This window comes from Cervus elaphus, chromosome 25, assembly GCF_910594005.1.
Source record: "Cervus elaphus chromosome 25, mCerEla1.1, whole genome shotgun sequence".
NCBI classification, from domain to species: Eukaryota; Metazoa; Chordata; class Mammalia; order Artiodactyla; family Cervidae; genus Cervus; species Cervus elaphus.
Genome location: NC_057839.1, coordinates 23,688,493 through 23,713,136, shown reverse-complemented (window position 1 = coordinate 23,713,136; position 24,644 = coordinate 23,688,493). Strand labels below are relative to the sequence as shown.

Here is a 24,644-nt window from a genome sequence, read left to right as displayed (position 1 = left end):
AGCTGTAGGGTCATACCTCTTGAATGGGAATGCTTACATTTTTACCCCAAAAAGCAAACTTCTTAAACTTCCCAATCTTCAGTTAATTTTCTCATCTATAAACAAGAATCATCATACCTATTTTGTGGGTTTTATGTGAGGAAAAAATGATAAAATAGCATGTGTAAAAGGCTTAGTAAACTCTCATGGAAGCCAGCTATGAAATGTACTACTGGACATTTGCCTCGAAAGAATGACTTCAGTTCAGTTCAGTTCAGTTGCTCAGTTGTGTCCGACTCTTTGTGAACCCATGGACTGCAGCACGCCAGGCCTCCCTGTCCATCACCAACTCCCAGAGCTTGTTCAAACTCATGTCCATTGAGTTGGTGATGCCATCCAACCATCTCATCCTCTGTCATCCCCTTCTCCTCCCACCTTCAATCTTTCCCAGCATCCGGCTCTTTTCCAGTGAGTCAGTTCTTCACATCAGGTGGCCAAAGTATTGGAGTTTCAGCTTCAGCATCAGTCCTTCCAAACAATATTCAGGACTGATTTCCTTTAGGATGAACTGGTTGGATCTCCTTGCAGTCCAAGGGACTCTTGAGAGTCTTTTCCAACACCACAGTTCAAAAGCATCAATTCTTCAGTGCTCAGTTTTCTTTATAGTCCAACTCTCACATCCGTACGTGACTACTGGAAAAACCATAGCCTTGACTAGATGGACCTTTGCTGGCAAAGTAATGTCTCTGCTTTTTAATATGCTGTCTGCTGCTGCTGCTAAGTCACTTCAGTCGTGTCCAAATCTGTGCGACCCCATAGACGGCAGCCCACCAGGCTCCCCCGTCCCTGGTTGGTTATAACTTTTCTTCCAAGGAGCAAGCATCTTTTAATTTCATGGTTGCAGTCACCATCTGCAGTGATTTTGGAGCCCCCCAAAATAAAGTTTGTCACTGTTTCCACTGTTTTCCCATCTATTTGCCATGAAGTGATGGGACTGGATGCCATGATCTTAGTTTTCTGAATGTTGAGTTTTAAGTCAACTTTTTCACTCTCCTCTTTCACTTTCACCAAGAGGCCCTTTAGTTCTTCTTCGCTTTCTGCCATAAGGGTGGTGTCATCTGCATATCTGAGGTTATTGGTATTTCTCCCGGCACTCTTGATTCCAGCTTGTGCTTCATCCAGTTCAGCATTTCTCATGATGTACTCTGCGTATAAGTTAAATAAGCAAGGTGACAATATACAGCCTTGATGTACTCCTTTCCCAATTTGGAACCAGTCTTTTGTTCCATGTCCAGTTCTGACTGTTGCTTCCTGACCTGCATACAGATTTCTCAAGAGGCAAGTCAGGTGGTTTGGTATTTCCGTCTCTTTAAGAATTTTCCACAGTTTGTTGTGGAATGACTTAGAATGACTTAGAGTTGCCTTTGTCTGATTTGTGCTTGTAATCCATAAGAATGAAACAACAAATAGGCCAGTGATGTAAGCCACAATCATTCATATGCTCATAAAACTCCTAGGAGATGAAACTTTTTCTTGTGTATTCATAGACTTGCTATTCCAGGAAACCACTTGAGCTGCAGGAGTTAAACTTAAAATCATTTCTTGGATTCCAAGCTAATGAAAGAGCTGAGATGCTGATAGTCTCCTGGCTTCCAGTCTTAGACTCGAGAGTACTTCCAACTTTATAGTATATTCCATCCACTTCATTTCCTCAATAAGAAAATCAATTTCTCAAAACCTTGTATCATTTTTAACCTTGTTCTATCACCCACCAACCTCTTTCTTTCTCTATAGGCAAAAACGAGGAACCCAATCACAAAATAATGGAGTGATTTGAACCACAGTTTGATTCACTAGGACTCAGTTCAAACAGTGCTAAGGTGATTGGGTGAATGTTCCAACCCTGTCTCCTCTGAGGGATGAAAGTAATTTCTCCCTCAAGTAGCTTCTGAGAGCTAAAAACAACAAATCAACATCCACAAAAACATTTCCTATAAATCCATCCGTAATGAAATATCTAAAGGAAAAATACCTCCTTGGAAGTTCTTGCAGTCAGTTATATCACGAGGCCTAACTGCAGACTTGGAGACAACCAGTTACTGTGGCAGGCTTTCCAGGTGGTGCTAGTGGTAAAGAACCTGCCTGCCCATGCAGAAGACATAAGAGACACAGGTTGGATCCCTGGGCTGGGAAGATCCCCTGGCAGAAGGTGTGGCAACCCACTCCAGTATTCTTGCCTGGGGAATCCCATGGACAGAGGAGCCAGGCAGGCTACAGTCCTTGGGGTCACAAAGAGTTGGATACAACTAAAGCGACTTAGCATGCACGCATGCATACAATTACTGTGGTATGCTACAATCAACATAATGGAAGAGCCGGAGAATTTTCAATCTCTTAACTGGCTACTCTTCACAGGGTGAGAGCTTTTCTACTAACACACAATGTTCCATTAGTGAAAAGATGAAAAAGCAAGATCAGAAATTACATTTTTCAACAGTAACATAACCTTAGCTAGGATTTATAGGCATAGCACAGTGCATAAAAGAAACTTCTTATTGGTTTTTCATTTCCTACTAGCATGGGACCAACTCACCTCAGTTTGCTAGGACTTTTGAGGATTTAGCACTGAAAATCCTATATCCCAACAAAGCCCTCAGTCCTGGACAAACCGAAATGGTTGGTCACCCTATATCCCCAAACAAATTAATCCTACAGTTAGTCACATCTACAGGGTAATTTTCCAGGCTCCAGAAAAGGCCTTCAACAACAACAGCAAAAACCATCTTCATCAGCTTGAAATGCAGCATTTGAGAAAAGATAAGTAGAATCATAGGGCTTCCCTGGTGGTGCCTGCCTATGGCAGGCAGTAAAGAATCTGCCTGCCAATGCAGGAGATATAGGTTTGTGGGTTTGATCCCTCGGTCTGGAAGATCCCTTGGAGAAGGAAAATGCAACCCACTCTAGTATTGCCTGGAAAAGCCCGTGGCAGAGGAGCCTGGTGGGCTACAGTCCATGGTGTCGCAAGGAGTCAGACATGACTTAGCAACTAAAGAACAATAACAAAGTACAATATGTTTCTAAAATAGCTTAAGAGCCTCCCTATGGCTTATTGTAACACACAGTCACCCATACATTGTATAGAGATAAAGAGACAGTCCCAGAACTCTTGCCGTTTACTATGGAGAGAGATCATAAGATAATCCATCTCAGTGCACCTCAATAAGTGCTATGATGTCTCTGAACACTTTAAGAGCATAGAACAAATATACCTGGAGCCTGGAAAAATCAAGAGGAGCTTCCTAGATAGTGAGAGCGGAGATCTTTTAATTAAAAAAAAATTTTAATACAATTTTAAGGTTTACTTTCTATTTATATTTATTACAAAATATTGGCTATATTCCCCCTTACACCCACTAGTTTGTGCCTATTCACAGGTGTGAGGTGATATCTCATTGTAGTTTTGATTTGTATTTCCCTGATGATTAGCAGTGTTGAACATCTTTTCATATGCCTGTTGACCATCTGTATTTCCTCTTTGGAAAAACGTATATGCAGTTCTTCTGCTCATTTTTTAATTGGGTTGATTTTTTTTTGATGCTGGGTTGTGTGAGTTGTTTATATATATTTCATATTAATCCCTTATTGGTCATATCGTTTGCAAATATTTTCTCCCATTTGGTAGGTTGTCTTTATGTTTTGTGGATGGTTTTCTTTGCTGTGCAAAAGCTTTTAAGTTTAATTAGGTACCATTTGTTCATTTTTGCTTTTACTTCCTTTACTTTAGGAGAGGGATACCCCAAAACATTACTGTGATTTATGTCAAAGAGTGTTCTGCCTATATTTTCCTCTAGTTTTATAGTATTTGGTCTTTGATCCATTTAGGTCTTTAATCCATTTTGAATTTAATTTTTTAAATTTATTTTTGTATATGGTGTTAGAGAATATTCTAATCTCATTCTTTTATGTGTAGCTGTCCAGTTTTCCCATCATCAATTGTTGAAGAGATTTTCTTTTCTCCATTGTATATTCTTGCCTCCTTTATCATAGATTAATTGACCTTAAGAATGTGGGTTTATTTCTGGGCTTTCTATTCTCTTCCATTGATCTATTATGTCTATTTTTGTGCCATAAGCTGAGCCCTTAAACACATGTTTAATTTAGTGCTAAAAGTCAATAAACAAAGGACAGACAGGTTTTCCTGAATACCATGCAACTGAAAACAGCTGACATTGCTGGGAAAAGGAGATGCTCCAAACTGGGAGGAGGGAGAATGAGGATGGAGAAAATCTGGGAAGGCCACAGAGGAGCAGAGTGTGTTCCTCCAGAGCTAACTTCTACTATCACTTTTCCTTTCATTTCATGTAGGAAAAGCCTAGTCCCTGAACAATTTCCCCTCTCCAGTACCCAAGGTTTCACTCTAAAGACCCCAAATGTCCTTCCCATATGTATCTATTAAACCTTGTTCGTCTTTTCAGGTTCCTCTGAACACATCCCTTTGCATCAAGGCTTTCTCAATCTTTGCTGATTCCCTCTGAGCTTCATCCTCCTGGGCCTCTAATCCTTTACTGCATGTGCCATACACTTATAAGCTTCATTATATTTGACTTCCAGTATTTTATATTTTTTATTATTCACATCTGTCAGTCATATCTTCTGCAGTGTCAAAAACGCTTAGGGTGCATACTGGGCAATTTATAAATATTTGTTGACTTGAGTAAAAAATCATGAATAGAATTGTTCATATTAGGAAATAAAGCAGATGAAACAGAGATGGCACAAAGAAAGTACTCAAGGATCCAGTTGAAATGTGATGATGCAGGTACACACTTGAGTATAGGCCTGGGGATGTTAAAGCTGTGAAGGTTAAATGAGAAAAACGGAGTTGGAATCTTGGGAAAACTCCCTACGATGAAATTACAAATTATTTTTCTCTTTACCAAGGTCAATACCATAGTTAGTACATACAATGATTGCAAAGAGAACTTTGAGAGATCTGAGTTTAAATTTTGCTTTGCCTCTGTGACCTGCAAAAGTTATTATTTCCTTTGACTCTCAATTTGCTCATCTTTAAAATGGGACAATATGGCTGATACCCCTAATTTACCCTCCTTTTCCACTCTACCATTCGTTACCTTGTTCTGTGTCTTAGGAGACTGAATACAGGGACTGCATCAACAGACTCTATGTTCATGATTCTGATCGGGGTTACCCAATGGGGAGCTGGCGGGAAACAGAGGGAGGCAGGTTATTTCCTTCCAAGGCAGCCTCCATCTTCCACAGCAGTCCCTCCTCTCTTCCTGGACGTTGGCTATCCAGCTGTAACTTCGCCTTGGTTCTCTGTTGCTTCTCATTGCAGGATACACTACTCTCTCTTGTTGGTTTCCACTATTACTGCCCATGGCTCTGTAAATAGCCCCTTTATTAAATTTTCTACCAATTACCCAGTTTGACTGTGCAATCTTTTCCTGTTTATACAGACAACAATCATATTTGCCCTTTGCTAATGTAAACATTAAGTTAAACTATGTCAAGTGTCTAGCACAGTTCCTAGTATAAAGTAAGTCTTAGCAAATGTGACAATCTGACCCTCCTTCTCCTTCCTATACTCTTTGTCCTTTTTAAAGACAAGGTACTAGTTTGTGCTGGTATGGAATCTGTGCTTAATCTGGTTTTTAATAGTTTGATAGGCTTCTCCTCAAAGAAGTCTTTGTTGCTATAAAGAAGAAAACTACTGTTCACATGAGGGCCATTAGCAAATAAAATCAAGAAAATGCATCTTTCAATGAGTCATGGCAACCTAAAGAACAGCGTACTTCAACTGTAAGTGCCTCAACCAGAGTTAAATATGTGCTTTCAAGAACACATACATCCTCAGACTATAAAAGAACACAACGATCAGATAGAAGAAAAAGATTTTATTTGGCATAGATAATACTTTCATGGACAAAATTTTGCTTACAAAAATTTGTTTTAGAGATGATCAATAATATTTCCAGCTCAAGTTTCCTATAGATTCTGTGGCCGGAAGAGTAACTGAGAATTGAATAAAATTTAATCAAATGACAGAATAACTGTTAGGAAATGATCAAGTCTTCCTTTCCTCCATAGGATGTTGACAGAAGAAAAGGTCTTCTTTCCTTGCAGTAGGGGTGACTGGACCTATGAGTTCTTCTATCCAGGAATCTTTCCCTTCCTTACCTCCTGGGGGTTGTTAACAGTCAGAGGTATAATCAGCTGTTGTAGGTATACTGGGAGGAATTTCTGAACACATCTCTGTTATTAAAGGCTTGAAAGTAAAAGTGTTAGTTCCTCAGCCATGCCCAACTCTTTGCTACCCCATGGACTATATATGGCCCAACAGGCTCCTCGGTCCAAGGAATTCTCCAGGCAAGAATACTGGAGTGAGTTGCCATTCTCTTCTCCAGTGGAATCTTCCCGACCCAGGGATGAAACCTGGGTCTCCTGAATCACAGGCAGATTCTTTACTATCTGAGCCACCAGGGAAGCCCCTAGGTTTGGTTCCATGTAAATAATTAAACAGGGGCTTCCCAGGTGGTGCAGTTGAAAACAATCTGCCTGCTAACACAGGAGACACAAGAGATGCGGGTTCAATCCCTGGGTGAGGAAGATCCCCTGGAGGAGGACACAGCAACCCACTCTAGTATTCTTGCCTGGGAGATCTGTGGACTGAGGAGCCTGGCTGGCTACAGTTCATGTAGTCCTAAAGAGTCAGACACGACTTAGTGACAAAGCACGCTCGCACACAAAGAGAAAATTGATCAGCAGAAGCACTGTGATTGAGGATTGAAGAAAGGCCCTGTGAAATTGATAGATCCCTGAAGCCAGGGAGGTGGTAGGTGTTCTGGTCAAGAGCAGTGGAGGCTGGCGTTCACGGGAACTCAGAGCCATCGTAGTGGTAGAGCCCTGATGCAATGCTGGGCTGTGGGTGGCAGGTTGTGACAGTGGCCACATTCTCCACACCTTCCTGTATCTGAGTCCTCTTGAAATGTGACTGTGCAGCCCTTCTCAGCAAGAAGTGGACTTTATTTCTCCACCTCTTCAATCTGAGCTGAATTGTGATGTCTCCTGGTCAATATTAAGCAGTAGGAGGGATGGTATGCCAGTTCCAATCTAGGTCTCAAGAGGCTTTGCGTGTTTCTGCTCTTTCTCTTAGAACCTGGAAAATCTGTCATGTATGCAGATTTGAAACAGCCTACTCTATGAGAGACACACGGCCTGGTCCCTTTCCCATCCCCCATCTGAGAGCCAAACATCCCAAGAAGTCACTTTGTTGACTCGTAGCTCACCACAGATGTATGTGTGAATCCAAGTGAAACAAAGACTACTCAATAAAGCTCAGTCCCAACTGTCAACCCACAGAACCATGAACTCATCATGTTTAAATCACTAACTTTTTAGGTTGTTTATTACACAGCAAAGCTAACTGGTTCACTGTGCACCTTTGACCTTGGAGTTTTGATCAGGATCTCTATGGCCTAGCTTGGCATGGGGAGAATGGTGCTACCTGCCTACAAAAGGGCCATATTGACCTTAAAAAATGCAGCATCAGTGACCATCGAAGATGTCTAGCACTGACCATTTTGATATCCTTTCTGTCCTTCAGGGTTCTTGTATAATCAAAGGAGGGAGGAAGGGAAACCCTTGCCCCTATTTTTGTCAGATCAGTTGATATTGAACTTTATAACCATCTTAATATGTGGGGACTCAGGTCAAACTTAATTAGAAAAATAATACAACTTGGTTCCATAGCTTAGGTCACATTTTTAAAATAAGAAAATCTTAAATATTTAACAATCCCTTATTTGAAAAGTGTTGTGCTTCAGCTCTCCATAGATTTTATATCCTGCTTCTCTATCAGTATAGGAGAGAGAACCATTGATCACATAACTTTATGGAGGAGGTTTTTGAGTTATGATTTAACGTGTGGTAAATTTAAATCACACATGATTTTTGAGCAGAAGTTTGGTCAAGTTGGGCTTCCCTGGTGGCTCAGAGGGTAAAGCATCTGCCTGCAATGTGGGAGACCCAGGTTTGATCCCTAGGTCAGGAAGATCCCCGGGAGAAGACAATGGCAACCCACTCCAGTATTCTTGCCTGGAGAATCCCATGGATGGAGGAGCCTGGTAGGCTACAGTCCATGGAGTCACAAAGAGTTGGACACGACTGAGCGACTTCATTCTTTCTTTTGGTCAAATTATGAGATAGCAAATCAGTGTTCAAGTCCATAGCTGTGACTGTTGAAATGTATATTTGCAAAGAACTCTGGTCTTAATGGGGCTTCCCTGGTAGCTCAGCTGGTAAAGAATCCACCTGTAATGGAGGAGACCCTGGTTTAATTCCTGGGTTGGGAAGATCCCCTGGAGAGTGGATAGGCTACCCACTCCAGTTTTCTTGGGCTTTCCTGGTGTCTCAGATGATAAAGAATGCACCCGCAATGTGGGAGACATGGGTTCGAGTCCTGGCTAGCTTCCCTGGTGGCTCAGGTGGTAAAGAGTCTGCCTGCAACGTGGGAGACCCAGGTTCAATTTCTGGGGTTTGGAAGATCCCCTGGAGGAGGAAATGGCAACTCACTCCAGTATTCTTGCCTGGAGAATTCCATGGACAGAGAAGCCTGGTGGGCTACAGTTTATGGGGTCACAAAGAGTCAGACACGACTGAGTGACTAACACTTTTCCTGGCTCTGTTATTAATTAGTGTAATACTACATGAGTCATTCCTCATATTTGAGCCTTTAACTACAAACAAACAAACAAAAGACCTAAATAAGCTTTAAGTTCGTTTGAACTTCTACTAGTCTTTGTCTTTCCTTCTGCGTTTACGATTGGATACCTCCTTATTCAGAGGCTTAATTTACTTCTCCAAAGAATATCCTTGAACTGATTACTTTTTCCTATAAATCTTTAAAGCAGTTACTAATGATAAGAGTGGGGCAGGCAGCTAGTCAGGTCCTACTTTGTGTTATCTCTGCCCCTGATGTCTTGTTATCTGTTACCTGTTTGTTTGATCTTCTGAACTAGTTTGAAGCTCCCTTAAGGATGAAGATGGTGTCTCATACTTTTTTTGACTGTCCATTTTAAATTATAGTACGTAAACCTAAAAATAGCCCTATAAAATTATTGCTACACATAAAATTGATTATACTAAGAAATTGTGACATACTTTCAAAATATCCTTTTTCCCCCAATATTAGCTAACACCCCTTTAAGGGCATCAGATGACATATGGTACTTTAGGCAGGTCATTTCACATTTTTGAGATCTAATTTATAATGAATGAGATGGGAAGATTCAGTTAGATCATCTGTAAGAGTCGTTCTTTGTGTGCTAGTCTGTCATTTTTTTAAGGGCTATATTCAGGACATAGATATTTGTCATGAGGCTCATTCTTCTTAGCTAGACTTGGTTCTGAGATATATGCTTAGCTTAGAGCCTTGGATGGGCACTCAGCTACTGGAGGAATGAAGGCTGGCTGTCACAGGTGCTCTGACTCGGTGCCCACAGCATACTCTTCCATCGTCACTCCCAACCTCCCCCCACCACACCAAAACACACACATGCATACTCCACACTGTTGCAAATCTAAGAGATGCTGCTTAGCTTAGGGCCACCCTCTGTTCTCAGTATGGTAGATTGACTCCTTTTTGACCAGTTAAGAGCTTAGAGGGAGCAAACTTCATATCTAAACTCCAGGTAGTTAAGCTGGGTCTTGATTATAAAACTGTTTAAAAAAAAAAAAACTGTTTTCAAATTTTGTAATGACTTACAAGATAATTGTTTTAAAAAGATAATGATATCTATCTTTTTGGAAGTAAGCCATGGGCTATTAAAACTGTAGGTCACAGTCTTTGAGCAAGATTACCAATTTGAAACTTGTAGCTGAATAAGAACCTTGTGTAAAATGTGGGGATTGTTGTTTAGAATTCTTCTGTTTTTCTCATAATTTGCATAATTATGATCTGTTTATTCTAAAATTATCTTCTGTGAGTTGGAAATAGAACATATACACTTCACCAATGATCTGAAATTTATAAGAAGCTCCTTCATAATATTTCTAGTGCACCAAATAAATCAGTATCTGAAAATGTTGGCAGTTTTCAAATTTAAAAATGTTGTGTGAAAAGATATAAGTAACCCAGTAATTCCATGACAGGACTATACGTAGTATCCTTTTTTCCAAGGTCAATAACAGCAACAAAGTCCAGTAAAACTTCTTTGTAATCCATTTTAAACATATCATCTTGAAGCAATATTACCTTTTGTGAGTAAAACTATGGGCAAGAATCTGGGCTTTAGAATCAGATAACTCTAAGCTTCAAATCCTGGCCGGACATCTTGCTAGATACGTGTCCCTAAGCAAAATACTTAAACTTTCTATTCTTTTTCTTCTTTGTATAATAAGGTAATAATGCTACTTTGCAATATTATTGAGGATTAGACAGAATAATATAGACAGAGTGCTTACCACAGAGGAGTGTTGAAGAAAATGATCTATCATTAATAATATCATATGTATGCTATAGAAAGAAAGTATCATTTTTTTTTTTCATTTAGTTGGAGTGAATTTATTTTTTACAAAGCACTTGACTTGTTTTGATTAGGTGTGGGTGGAGACATAGTGAGCAATAATGAGTTAAAATTCTTTTTCTTTTTAATTAAAAAGAAATCAATAACATCTCAGGGATACTCAATTTCTTCCAAAGGGAACATGAGACAATCAATAACAATTCTTGATACAGACGCTGCACAAAGTTGAAATCAAAGCCTGATTTAACACAGATAGTCAGACAAAGGTAACAGGGCTCAGTCCAGAATGCCTCCTGCTTGTTTGGAAATGATCCCCAAAACACCTAGGATTAGACATCCAGCAACATCCATGCACTGTGGATTTGAGTAAGGCCTGCATGGGGGCGTAAGTAAATCCCCAAGGTCATGCTTATCTCTTATATCAAACCTCAGTCATTTTATTTTTCAGTGCCAGTCCTAACAGAGAGATGGTAACAATGGTAGAAACAAAGTATCTAATGCTATTTTTCATTTAACCAACATCATCATTACTAATTAATAATTAAGTATCCTTGTTCTTGGCTCTGATTTAGCCAAATAAATTATACCTATTTAACTCATTCAGAGCTTTCCAGGTGGCTCAGTTGTAAAGAGTCCATTTGCCAATGCAGGAAACATAGGTTTGCTCCCTGGGTTAGGAAGATTCCCCTGGAAGGGGAAATGGCAACCCATTCCAGTTTTCTTGCCTGGAAAACCCCATGGATAGAGGAACCAGGCAGGCTACAGTTTATGGGGTCGCAATGAGTCAGATGTGACTTAGCAACTTAGTACGCACACATTTAACTCTACTTGACAGGACTTTACTGGAGCTGATATAGACAGGAACTGATAACAACAAAGTGAATAATAGGTAAACCAGATAAATGAAAAAAAAAGAATGCTTGTAAATAACAGATAAACATGGGATTGCTAAAAGCCAATCTGTAATGAATCGTGATGTCAGACAATGAAAAGAAAACTAAATCCAAGACAAAAACCGAAGAGTTCTCATTTCAGCCACCTCTCATCTCTGAGATTCTGGGTAAGTCACACTTTCTGGACCTTGGGACCTTTGAGCCTTCTCTACTTTCTAAAGGGGGCCATGCTTATTCTACATACTCTGTGACATTCACTGGTGGCCCCTTTGCCTTCACTTAGCTCTAGTTTTAAAATTTTATTTATTTATTTTAATCGGAGGCTAATTACTTTACAATATTGTAGTGGTTTTTGCTATACATTGACATGAATCAGCCATGGGTGTACATGTGTCCCCCATGCTGAACCTCCCTCCCAGCTCCCACACTTAACTCTATTTTGCCTTTACTTAACTCTACTTTGCCTTTAAAATCTTTTAAACCCCAGATTCATATGGAATTGTAGAAGGCTTCCTTCATTCCTTATTTCCTCAACAGGAGTCAGACTCTTCTAACTTTTGGGTAATTCCTTGATTCTAAGTCTTTTTGATTGCTGTTAAATTACAGAGATCCCTGGGAGTGGATGAATTTTAAAATTATTAGACATTTACATTTCAGTAAAATTGCAAAGAGAAAAAAGCAGCAAGATTTATCTTATAGTCTTCCCAGGTGGTGCTAGTGGTAAAGAACCACCTGCCAAAAGAGATGTGGTTGGATCCCTGGGTTAGGAAGATCCCCTGGAGGAGGGCATGGCACCCCACTCCAGTATTCTTGCCTGGAGAATCCCATGGACAGAAGAGCCTGGTGGGCTACAGTCCATAGGGTCGCAAAGAGTCAGACACAAGTGAAGCAACTTAGCGCAGCACGCGTGCCCTGTAATAGAGATCACCAGCTGTCGGTCAGTCCCAGTGGGCTTCCCTTTCAGCTGGTAAAGAATCTGCCTGCAATGCAGGAGACCCCAGTTCGATTCCTGGGTTGGGAAGATCCCCTGGAAAAGGGATGAGCTACCCACTCCAGTTCTTCCCCATTAGCCATTTTATAACAACTCCTGATTTTCAGCTGGGCACAGGTTCACCCAGAATAGGGACTACATTTCCCAGTCTCCCTTGCAAGCATGTATGATCACAAGCTGAAGTCCTAGGCATTATGATATAGGAGCAGTGGTGTATGTAAAGGGCTACACTTTCGTCATCGGTTTTCCCTTCTCGCCAACTAGACTGTGAATGGAAGAGCTCAAGCTCCAGCAGTCACCTTGGGAATGAGACTCATAGATGGTGAGATGGTGGCCTCATTTCAAGAAAAGATAAAGTGCTCTTTCAACTTGAGGGAGACAACTGAGGTCCTGTCCATTTTTGTCTGTTTAGTTTATCACTGGCTAGCTTTTCTTCACTCCCTTAACCCACGTAAATAACCAACCAAGGCAGGAGAAACAAGATAGAACTAAGATCCCCCTAAACTTTCACAACTCTCTTTTTTTGGCAACTCAATTTTCAGGGGTTCTTGATTTACTCAAACCCATACGGTTTCAACATTGTAATGTTCCAGCATGTTCTGTAGTGCTGCTGCTGCCAAGTCGCTTCAGTTGTGTCTGACTCTGTGAGACCCCATAGATGGCAGCCCACCAAGCTCCGCCATCCCTGGGATTCTCCAGGCAAGAACACTGGAGTGGGTTGCCATTTCCTTCTCCAATGCATGAAAGTGGAAAGTGAAAGTGAAGTTGCTCAATGGTGTCCAACTCTTAGCGACCCCGTGGACTACAGCCTACCAGGCTCCTCTGTCCATGGGATTTTCCAGGCAAGAGTACTGGAGAGGGTTGCCATTGCCTTCTCCATGTTCTGTAGTATCAGGCCCTGAATTCTGAGAGTTTCAGAAGGTGCTCATGATAGTACAAAAAATATAAGAAATTCTTTTGAAGAAAGACAAGCTCTAAGTGGCTCTGCAAATTCTTATCATTAAATGTCAATAACTATTTGCAGAAGCCTTATGTCTAATAAGCAACTGAGAAATATATTGATATTGGTTTTTACCTTTTAATTTTATTTGTTATTAGCTAGTTTAAATGAAGTTGCTCTAACACTCACGTAACCTAAACTGTGAGGGGAGTTGTGCTTCCACTGTGTTTTCTGAGTAGTTATAAAAACTATTTACCTAGGTGATATCACATTACATTTTCATTGATTGCAAGATTAGAAAACAGATCTTAGATTTCTTAAAAAAAAAAAAAAAAAAAGGCAAAACCAAAAACACAATCTAAAATTAATGGAACATTTTAAACATGGTAGTTTCCCAGTACATTGTTGTTGCAATATTGAGTCAGTCTATGAAGTTTTGATATTTATATTTTTGAAAAATTCTTACATATAAAAGATTTTAAGGCAGTATTTCTCAAATAATGGCAAAGGAGCACTGCATCAGAATCGCTGGGGTGTTTGTTGAAAATGCTAATCCTCAGACTCCTCGGTCACATCTAGTGAATCAGAATCTCTACGCATGCCTTAAGAATACGAATTTTAGCACCCTTAAGAGATTTTCAAGCACATTTCTGAACCTCTGTTCTACTGCTTTGTCTAGTGCAATGAAGTTTCCAACTGTTTTTGCTGTTGCTGTTGTTACTTCCATATTTCTGTCAGTATCAAGTTCATTCCTTTTCCATTCTGCCTCCGATAATTATTTTGACCACAAAGTGAAAGGCAAGAATCATTACTGCACTGCTTAACATTTACTCTTGGGGAAAAGGGAGTTTTTAGATGGGTACAGAGAATATGGATAGTCACACATATTTGTCAGTTGAGGGGAAGATAAGTGTAATACAAGTACAGTTCCCAGATTTCAAAACCATTTTTGAACCAGCCAGGGAGGAGTATGATTGTAATGTAAGGAATGACTCTGTTGAAAGGACAGGATAGCTTAATAGAGGTCTCCTATCTTGCTCTGTGACGGTGCTTCTGGGCTCTGGTGATGAATGTGTTCATTTTCTGTGACTTGCTTTGGGTAAATAACGCAGTCCGGTATCAGCTCTCCAGCCTCGGGCCAGCAGCGGTTGTGTGTGCGCACTAATGACGGTGGAGGTGCCTGGGGGAGGGCCCGGGGAGGGGCTGCCCAGTACGATCGTTCCCCTGGCACTTCCGAAGACTCCCAGTCCTTTCTCTGCAGCCGGTACTTGAAGACTCCAAGCTTTCCCCTCGGAGGAAAAAAACCCGAATATCTAAATCAGCTGTACTCTACGGTCTTCCCTCGTTTCTCCCTCCGCCAGGCACCACCCCCACCCCTTCCATTGTGTAGTGCGTCTAGCTCGGCTTCCTGCGTGAGACCTTAACCTCACTTGGAGCAGGAGGGATTACTGAGAATTTCGGAACCTTGAGTTGCCATGGAGCTGTACGGAAAGGTAAGCAGAAGGGAGCTCCTCCGCCTGCTCCGCGTGAAATCTCGCTTTCATGGACTTTGTGTGTGTGTGAGTGTGTGTGTGTGTGTGTGAGTATACTCGCGCGCGTGGGCGCCTTCTCAGCGCAACTGTGTGAGTAAACCGCTTTCTTTATGTGTGTACCATTCATTGTCGTTCTCCCCCGCGTTTGCTGAATGAGATTGTAAAACCACCCTACTCTGCCTATGGAAATGTACAAACTTTCCCGATTGGGAATGGGGATGTGTAGAGCGGAGAGTTCCAGAACGCGGTGCAGGTTTCGTTTAGATTGGAAATTAGCCCAAGGTAGTGCGTTTCCTACCCAGGAAAATCACAATCTAGCTTCGGAAGCCGATAGGTAGCAAAGAAAAATCTCCAGCTGAGATGAATGAACTGGGGTCACTTTCGCCTGCACCTTGCGAGGAAACAGCCTGGGAGGCTGAGAGCACTAGCCAGGAGCAAGTCCAAGAGAGAAGGGAGGCTCCGCGGCCGAGTCCTACTGGAGAAGCAGCCCGTTTAAATGCTGGCCTGCCGGGAAATGTAGTTTACTGCCCACCGGTTTGCGGGGAAGTTCGGCTAGGCTAGACTACAACTCCCAGGAGCACGCGGGGCTCCGGGCCAGTACGCGTGTGCGGCGCCAGGAAGGGACAGCTCCGGTGCTGATGTTGGAGCCGGTTAGCAAGCCCCGAGTGCAGAGTGGAGCGTGAAGCGCGCGGGCTGCGCACGCTTGACCGGGCGCCCGAGCCAGCACTGTGTTAGCCAGGGAGAAAGGACACTTTGCGAACAATGAGACACGAAGCTCCCATGCAGGTGGGTCTGTATAGAAAGTGTGGCCTCGGGAGGAATTGAGAGAGACGCTTTCTCCCTCGCTCCAAGTGCAAACTGCGCCCGATCTAAGGGAAGGTCTTATGCAGCCATCCGCCGGGACGCGGTTCAGACTTGGTCCTGGGGACAGAACCCCGCTCCGCGGGGCGGTGATTGGGGTTGTTTTGAGGAGGGATGGGAATATACATTATCTTCCCGGGCTCCACAAGGATGAGAGTGTCTAGAATGTCAGCCCGGGCAAACAAAAGTCAGAGGAACATGCCATCTCTTATTGGCATTGATTGTTCCTCCTGTCTTGCCTGGTTCGTGATCGCGGTGCAGACACACCAGGTTTGGTGTTGCGAGCTGTCTACTGGAGTCGATATAGAGCAAATTCAGCTTAATTAAGAGCTCTCTAAGAAAGGAGAAGCCAATGTTAGGGTCCCCAAAGTCCCCTTTCTTCAGTTAGGGTCCTAGTAATATCAGCAAACACTTCAGGGCTTCACTCTTCCCAGAAGTATGCTAGCCCTTTATCTCTGTCCACGCTGGTTTACTCCTGCGTTTCAGAGACTCTCGTCCAAGCTTTCCTGAGTACTGTGACCATTTGTTTGTCGTTCCGATTCCTGTTTAAGTCACGGTCTTAGGTTTGCTTTCTTTGACTCCCGGCGAAGGTGCCTCTGCCTAAGCATCTTGCTTAAGTTCTGGTTTTAAGTAAAGATGAGTGATGCTTTCTCGTTTGTATGTGCAATCAATTAATACTAAACATCAGCCTGAGTTCATTAACAAGGAGAGTGATCCCATTGCGTAACAGAAAGGCACTTTATGAATGGATTAAGAGGGAATGGAACGCACCGTTTGAAACGTGTTGTCTCTCTTGAGAACCCACCCCTGCTGCCAAATCCAGCAATATAAATGTTTGACTTTAATTTGAACTTAAAGGTTTTCCAACTGTTTTTCCTCAAAAAATCAGGGGTTTTAAACGTATGCGTCAATTTACTTTTCATTTGCGGTGTGGGTTATATATGGGCTTCGCAGGTGGCTCTAGTGGTAAAGAACGAGTCTGTCAATGCAGGAGATATAAGAGACGTGGGTTCGATCCCTGAGTCGGGAAGATCCCCTGGAGAAGGGCATGGCAATCCACTGCAATATTCTTTCATGGGTTATGCATATTTAGAGATGTGTTGACTGTTCAGTGAGAAAAATCTGTAGAATTTAACTGTTTGTTGAAGCATTATATTAATGAAAGCTCTCAAATTACCTTATGAGTTACTGAAAATTTGATTTGTTCCAGAGAACAGTGGTCCAGCTGTGTATCTTCTAATGCCTGTGTTTGTGACTTAGTTTTTCATTATAGACCTGATGTGAAAAGAATCTGGACAGACAATAAAGGTACAGGCTGTTGTAATCAAGATGTATTGGCTTATGATAATTTCCCATTACTGGAGTTACTGCCAGGAGCCAACTGGCTACGTTAATCATATTTGATTACAAGTAAACATTGACAGTAGACTTTAAAAGTAGATTGTTAGTATTTAACATTAACCCCATATATGCACTGAAGTTTTTATGTTAAAATAAATTACTAACAAATTAATCACGGTGCATTTTGATTTTTATTTTCTTACAGTAATTGTTTAGACTGTTCAGAAGGGTCATCAAAATATTACAGAACTATATGAAGTTAGTGCCCTAAGAAATATTTTAGGTCAATTCATATCAACTTTGTAGTAGGCACTGCAATTCCAAAGTTTAGTCAGAACTTTAATGAATAATTAATATAAGAACAAGTAACAAAATTGATTTGCTTCTGCAGTTATTTTCATATTTGGGATGTATTTTACTCATTAGACTTGATTTTTTACATTTAAAAATTTTAATGCCCAAATGCTGTCTTGAATAACATGTACGTTTAAAAAAATAAAAAGCTTTTTTCTTTAGTACATTTAGTTAAAGCACATTTACTGATTCAATTTACCAAGTAAATTGTTATGGTGGCCAACTCTCAATTACTATCAGGTTTTCAAACATATATAATGATAGGAAGAATAAAAACTATAAACATTCTTTATATACACACACACACACACACACACACACATATATATGGCAGATATTGTCTTAGCACTTGTACTCGTGAATCATAATCACATTCCAGATAACTTTGATATATGAAAATGTAATCAGATGAATAATTGACATTTTTTCCATTTAAAGACTGAACCATATCATTTAAAATGCTAATTTACTTTTTATATTTTCTTAAATCAAAGAACTCTTTAAAATTGTTCAGTATATTTTTTAAAGTATTTATTGTGCCTTTGTACATAGCTTGGTGCTCTGTTCAGTGTAGTTGTCTTTGATATATGCAAATTTTCTGAATAATATTTCTCTTTGATGCAAAATGCAGGACAATAGCAGTAATAGTCTTTGCTGTCTGTATTTCCTCTGCAACTAAATAACCAGGAATAGCATTTGGTAAGTGTTCCAAATGATGGATTACAATTTTAATGCAGGAGATGGTCATTTTGTGTTTCTTCCTTTAGTGCCTCCATAAATCCTGAGGACCAAATGAAATGGAGAATAGCAGTGCTCATGACTTAAGGGCAACACTTTCAGGAACAAATTATCATTTGATTCAGGAGCCAGATTGAACAAATTCCAGTTTATCTAGTGCTTTGTCTGTGCCAAGCACTGTGCTTTGCATTCAGATCTGTGTGTATGTAAAATATAAAACAGTCCTAGAGGTCACTATTACCTTAATTACAGGCAGATAACTAGAGCTTTATATAATTAAACAACTTGACCAACATGGTAAATTCAAAATTCTGCTAAATCTCTAGGAAGCCCCTGTTGTTTCCTCTATTATTTTGGGTTCCTTAAGAAGACACAAAAAGGTGATGTAAAGAATGAGTGCCATGTTGATTTTCATTTGGATCAGAAAAAGGAAAATTGTCTCTTCTGTTTATAAAATTATCTTATATAAACTAAATCAAATATTTGAGAAGGGTCAGTGTTTTAAAAATGGCTAGCTCTTTGTCTTCCTGGTTTGAATTTCTTATAGCTTTATTTATACTCTCCAAGGACCAAAGTGGAATTCTTTGTCTGTGTTTAAATGCTTCATCTTCAATTTTGTCATCCACAAGCTTTCTTCACGTAAGTACAGAGAGCCCTCTAACTACTTAGGAAACTTCAAAGAAAAACAACTACTCAAAGCATGGAGTGGTGTGCCAAAAAAGGTTGCTTGGCTAAAAATGAGGAGGATTGAAGAAAGAGTATGAGTGTAGGCTGAAAATGAAAGTTGAGGTGAAAAACACAATAGATATTAAATACAGCCATGCTGTCTAACAACAACAAAATATTACAAAGAAACAAGACCTAAGTAACATTGTTTCATTTGTCTGTGAAAAGTCCATGGCAATCTTGTATTTTATTGTTGTTGAATTTCTACCCACATCCAACTTCAATTATGATCAGTTTATCTTTACATAAGAAATGGAAGGTTAGTCCTCATCCCTACAGAGATGGAAAAAAGCTCTAGTTAACATTGGAGAAACAAGAACTTCTTTCTTACTTGATTTGAGCAAATTCCTGAAGTATCCACCTTTCTTCTGTAAGGGAAAATGGAGGGTAGAGAGGGAAATTGCCGTAAAGGCAAATTTCTATGGTGTAAGAATGACTTTCCATTTTCAGTTTAAAGAGTTGTGGAATCATTACATGGCATAACCACAATTTCCCCCTGCCATTCTGAGCTTATATTGGAACTGCAGATTCCTTTCTTGACCATCATATTCCAAGAAGGAAATATAATTCTATGCTAAAAATTGAGTTTTCCTAGGAACTTATGAGCAGTTGTGCCGCCTGAAAAAAATGTTGTATTGGTTAAAGGTCAGCCAACAGTTTTCTCCATTTATCATTCACTAATGAGTTCCAGAGGTTCTAGGGGAACCTCTTAATAGATCATAGATTTCTACCATGCATATTATGACCTGTGAAGATGAAGTATTTTAGATTTATTTGGAATTATGTAAATTTTTGGCATTTTTCATTTGTTTATTTATAGTTTTTGAGATACTTCTTATACATTGAAATGCACAAATATTAAGTGAATAATTTGATGAATCCTAATAAGTAGATACATCTATGTAATACATACCACTATAAAGATATAAAACATTTCCATTCAATCCAACAAGTTCCTTTATTACTTTCTTTTTCCGGTTAATCTGCAGATATAGTAAGGTCACCATAAATTAGTCCTGTTTATTCTAGAACTCTAGATAGTTCTGTAAAACGTACAAAATGAAAGCATTGCAGAATATATAGAATGTACTCTTAAGTCTAGCTTATTTTGCTCATTATAATGTGTATGGAATTCATTCATATTGTTGCAAGTGTCAATAATTCATTTTGTTTTATTGACACATTATAGTGGTGTATCAATCTGCCTTGCTTTTAAAATCTATTCTTCTGTTGATGGATTTTGAGGTAATTTCATTAGGGGCTACTATAATGAAGGCTATAAATGTTATCATATTGGTTTTTTTTATAGTAACATGTTTTTATTTCTCTTGGGTAGATACCTAAAAGTAGAATTGCTGAGGTAAAGGATAAGTCTTTGTTTAACTTTATAGGAAACAGTCAAGTCTCTAGCTAGAATGGTAGTACCATTTCATATTCTCACCAACCGTGTATGAACATTCTAGTGGCTTCACATCCTCAACAGTGTCTGGTGTCAGTGGCCTTTTAAATTAAGGCCACTTTAATTGGTGATTATGGTGTCTCATTGTTTATATTTGCATTTTCTGATGACTGTGATGCTTAGCATATTTATATGTTTACTGACCATTTGCCTATCTTCCTTTATGTAGTGTCTGCTTAGCCTTTTATCCATTATTGGGGTTGTCTTTTTATTATTTAGTTGTAGGAGATCTTTGTTTGGTTTTTTAAAAAAATCTGTTTGTTTATGTATTTATTTATATAGCTTTGAAACTAGTTCTTCAAATGTATTAAAATATTTTCTGCCAATCTGTGCCTTGAATACTCATGTCTTATGAGTGTCTTTTGATGAGAATTTTTATTTTAATGAAATTTATGTTATTAATTTTAGGCGGTGTCTATATCTGGATTCTGTACTTTCTTTGATTTATTTCTCTTAACTGTGTCCTGAGACCTTACTACATTTATTTGTTATTTCTAGTGCTCAGTCAGTTGCTCAGTTATGTCTGACTCTTTGAGGCCCCATGGACTAGCCTGCCAGTCTCCTCTATCCATTAAATTTTCTGGGCAAGAATACTGGAGTGGTTGCCACTTCCTGCTCCTGGGGATCTTCCCAACCCAGGGATCTAACCCAAGTCTCTTGCATCTCCTGCACTGACAGGCAGATTCTTTAGCACCATCAATTGAAATCCTTAAAGCCCTTAAAAATTTCTCCATAAGTGATTGTATGATTTGCAAATAGAGGCAGTTCTTTCTTTCCAAAGACCTCCTTTTTTTTTTTTTCCACTATTTCTTATTCCACAGGATAGGATAGCTAGTGCAGTGTTGAGACATGATAAGCAGGCATTCTTATCTTATTCCCAGTTTTGGGGGGAAGCCATCTTTCACCATTAAGTATGAAGTTAGCTTTAATTGTTTTGTTGTTGGTGGTGGTATAGATATCTTATCATACAGAAGTTTCTTTGAGTCCTAGCTTGCTGAGAGTATTTGTTTTCAATACAAGTGGGTGCTGAATTTTGTCAAATCCTTCTTCTGCATCTATTGTCACAATCACATGGTTTATCTCCTTTATTCTGTTGGATTATACTGATTGATTTTTAGTCAATCTGATGTTCTTTAGATAAAGCCAGTTAGTTATTATATATTCTCTGGATGCAATTATGTAATTTGTTGTAGTTTTTTGCCTTTAAATTCATTATGGATATTAATATATGTTTTCTTTTAATGCCTTTATGAGGTTATAGTATGTTATGCAGACCTTATAAAACAAGTGAGAAGTGTTTGAGAATTTGCTGTTTGAATGATTTTGTTGTGTAAGATCTATATATTTTATTCCTTAAAGTGTTTGGTAGAGTTTATCACTGAAGCTATTGGAGCCTGGAGTTTTCTTTATGGACTTTCTTTTTTTTTTTTTTAAACAAATGACACTTTTTTGATATACAAATATCTCTATCATCCAACTACCTACACTTTCATCTCTCTCTCTCTCTCTCTAGCAGAATAGCCTCCATACCCCATGCTGAGATGTCTGTGGCCTAATCTCTGGAACATACCAGTAAATTATGTTACATAACAAAAGAGCCTTTGCAAATATAAGTCATGCTATGTATTTTAAAATAAGATTGACCTGATTCTCAGGTAGACCCAATCTAATTACCTGAGCCAATAAAAGCAGAGAATGTTCTCTTGCTGGAGTCAGAGAGATGTGGCAGAAGGGGAAGTCACAAGTTTGAAGCATGAGGATTGTTGGCTTAAAGATAAAGAAGGCTATAGATCAAGGAAATGGGGATCTCAGTCCTGTAACCACAAGCAACTGGATTCTGCCAACAGCTTGTAAAAACTTGGAAGTGGAATCTTCCCCAGAACAGCCAGGTAGGAACCCAGCCCAGCTGACACATTGATTTTCACCTTGTAAGGCCTTAGCGGTATGAGCAGAAGACCCAGCTAAGTTGCCCTGTGTCCAGATTTCTGACTTGTTAAGTAATGATTGAGTGTTGTTTTAAACATTCAGTATCACCGCAGGAGAAAAGTATTTATGCCTATATAGCATTTTCTATTTCATCTTGGGTTGGTTTTGGTAAATTGTGTTTTTCACCTCATTTTTCAAATTTATTGACATAAAATTGTTCAAAATATTTTACTATCTTTTATTTTCTCTAGATCTGTAATGATATCCCCTCTTTGATAATGTAAATTCTCTTTCTTTCTCCCTACCTCCCTTTTACCAGTCTTACTAGATATTTATTAATATTATTAATGGCTTCAAGTGACCAACTTTTGCCTTTGTTACCTTTTTTTTATTTACTTTTTATTTTATTGACTTGGGATTTAAAAAAACAACTATGTTCTTTACACTAACTTTAATAGAACCATTTTGTTTATTAGGCTTCTTAAAGTAGAAATTTAGATCACTGAGTTTAAATGTTTCTTTTTAAGAATAAGCCTGGTATTTACAATAAAATCTCTAACAAGAACTTTAGTAGTTGACTCTCACAAATTTCTGAGTGTAGTATTTGCATCATATTTTATTTCAAACTATTTGCTTCTTGTGATGTTCTTCTTAATCAATGGGTTTAGAGATATGTTGTTTAACTTTCCAAATACCTGCATCTTTTCCAGATAGCTTATCGATATTGATGTCTAATAAAATCCTCTTGCTACCAGAGAACATATTCTTTAAGATTTCAGTCTTTGGAAAAAAATTTAGGCTTGTTTTTAGGCTAGTGTGTGGTCTAACTTCATGAGCATTCCATGTGCTCTGTGAATGCTCCATGCAACAGTTGTGAGGTATAGTGGTATTGTGTTGTGTTGGTATGTCATGGTCTTGTATGGTGTTGCTGAGATCATCTCTAACCTTACTGATTTTTGGTCTAGTTATTCTATCAATTACTGAGAAGATTTTCAAATCTTCAGTTATGGTAGTCAGTCTTTCAGTTTTTTCAGTCCTTTCAGTTTAGCTTTATATATTTTGAACTTCTTTTATTAAGCGCACACACGTATGTAATTGTGTCTTCCTGAAAAAATTTCCTGGCTTTTGTTATGAAATTTCCCCTTATATTTTTAACAATGCTCCTTGTCTTAAAGTATATATTAATACACTCTTTCTTAATAGTATCTCATGCATATACTCACACACATATATATTTATGCCTTTGTGTGTATATATATATATTTAATATGTATGTAGTCCTATTTTTACTTTCAACTTATATGTGGCTTTATATTTAAAGTGTGAATCTTATGGTCCGAGTATAACTGGGCCTTGCAGTTTATCCAGTCTAGAAAATATCCTTTAGTTGGAATTTTACCCATTCTCATATGTTGCAGTTATCAATATGATTGGATTTAAAACCAGCATTTTGCTCTTTGTTTTGGGGTCAGCTTAGGGGTTTGAATTAGCTTCTGAGATATGTAAATTTATACTTTTAACCAAATTTAAGAGATATTTAGCCATATGTCTTCAAATGTTTTTATATCTCATTATCCCCTTCTTTTTTCTTCTGAGGCTCCAATTACATGTATGTTAAACTTCAGATATTGTTCCACAAATCCCTAGGCTTTGCTTTATGTTTTTCTTTTTTTCTTTGTCTTTGTCAGTTGTACAATTCTGTTTATTTATCTTCAAGTCATTGACTCTTTTTGCTGTCATCTGCAGCCTTTTGTTAAACCCATTGAGGAACTGTTCATTTCACTTACTGTGTTTTTCCTCTCGGGCTCCATGTTGATTTCTTTTACATTAGAAATATGTTATATTGCCAAGTGAAGATAGATAACACTTTCTTGGGAAGAGATATTTGAGTACTGGAAGAGCCTATACTTGGATTCATTTACAGTATTGTGTAGAACCAAGAAAGCGCAGAGAGCCTTTTATAGAAAAAGTGATAAATATAAATAATATTAGTGCTTTGATTCTTTCTTATAGATTTCTGGGGGAAATATTTATGTTCACATTTTAATTTTTATCACTTAATAGTTCTATGATTGTTGTTTTTGTGATATTATGTTTTTTCTTTGTGTTTTTCAAATAGAAGTGTGGGCTTTAAGACACTTTCAAAAATTTGAACAAGGTGCAAAGTTATAAAAATAAAATCATTTCAATAATTGCTTCCCTTTGTCAACTAATATATTCCTTAACAGCTTTAACTCTGAAGAAACATCAACACCAACATGTTTCAGATTGGTTTGAAGCATTATGTTAGTCTTACTGGGGTCATGAAATATTCTTCTGTCCACTAAACAGTGAAACCGTAAGACTCAATGTCCTAGGTC

At 38.9% G+C, this 24,644-nt stretch overlaps 1 protein-coding gene across 2 annotated transcripts in view; it reads left to right on the top strand.

Moving 5' to 3' along the window:
* The first annotated feature begins 14,568 nt into the window (after window positions 1-14,568).
* Window positions 14,569-24,644, top strand: part of RAB3C (RAB3C, member RAS oncogene family) — a 274,835-nt gene continuing 264,759 nt past the window's right edge. Inside the window, exon 1 of one of the 2 annotated variants that reach the window (XM_043887795.1) lies at window positions 14,569-14,840. In XM_043887795.1, coding sequence (XP_043743730.1) covers window positions 14,823-14,840 — 18 coding nt within the window. In that variant the 5' untranslated portion in view covers window positions 14,569-14,822. Of the gene's footprint in view, window positions 14,841-15,507; window positions 15,666-24,644 lie in introns of those variants that run through there. The other variant, XM_043887794.1, reaches the window with a different exon arrangement.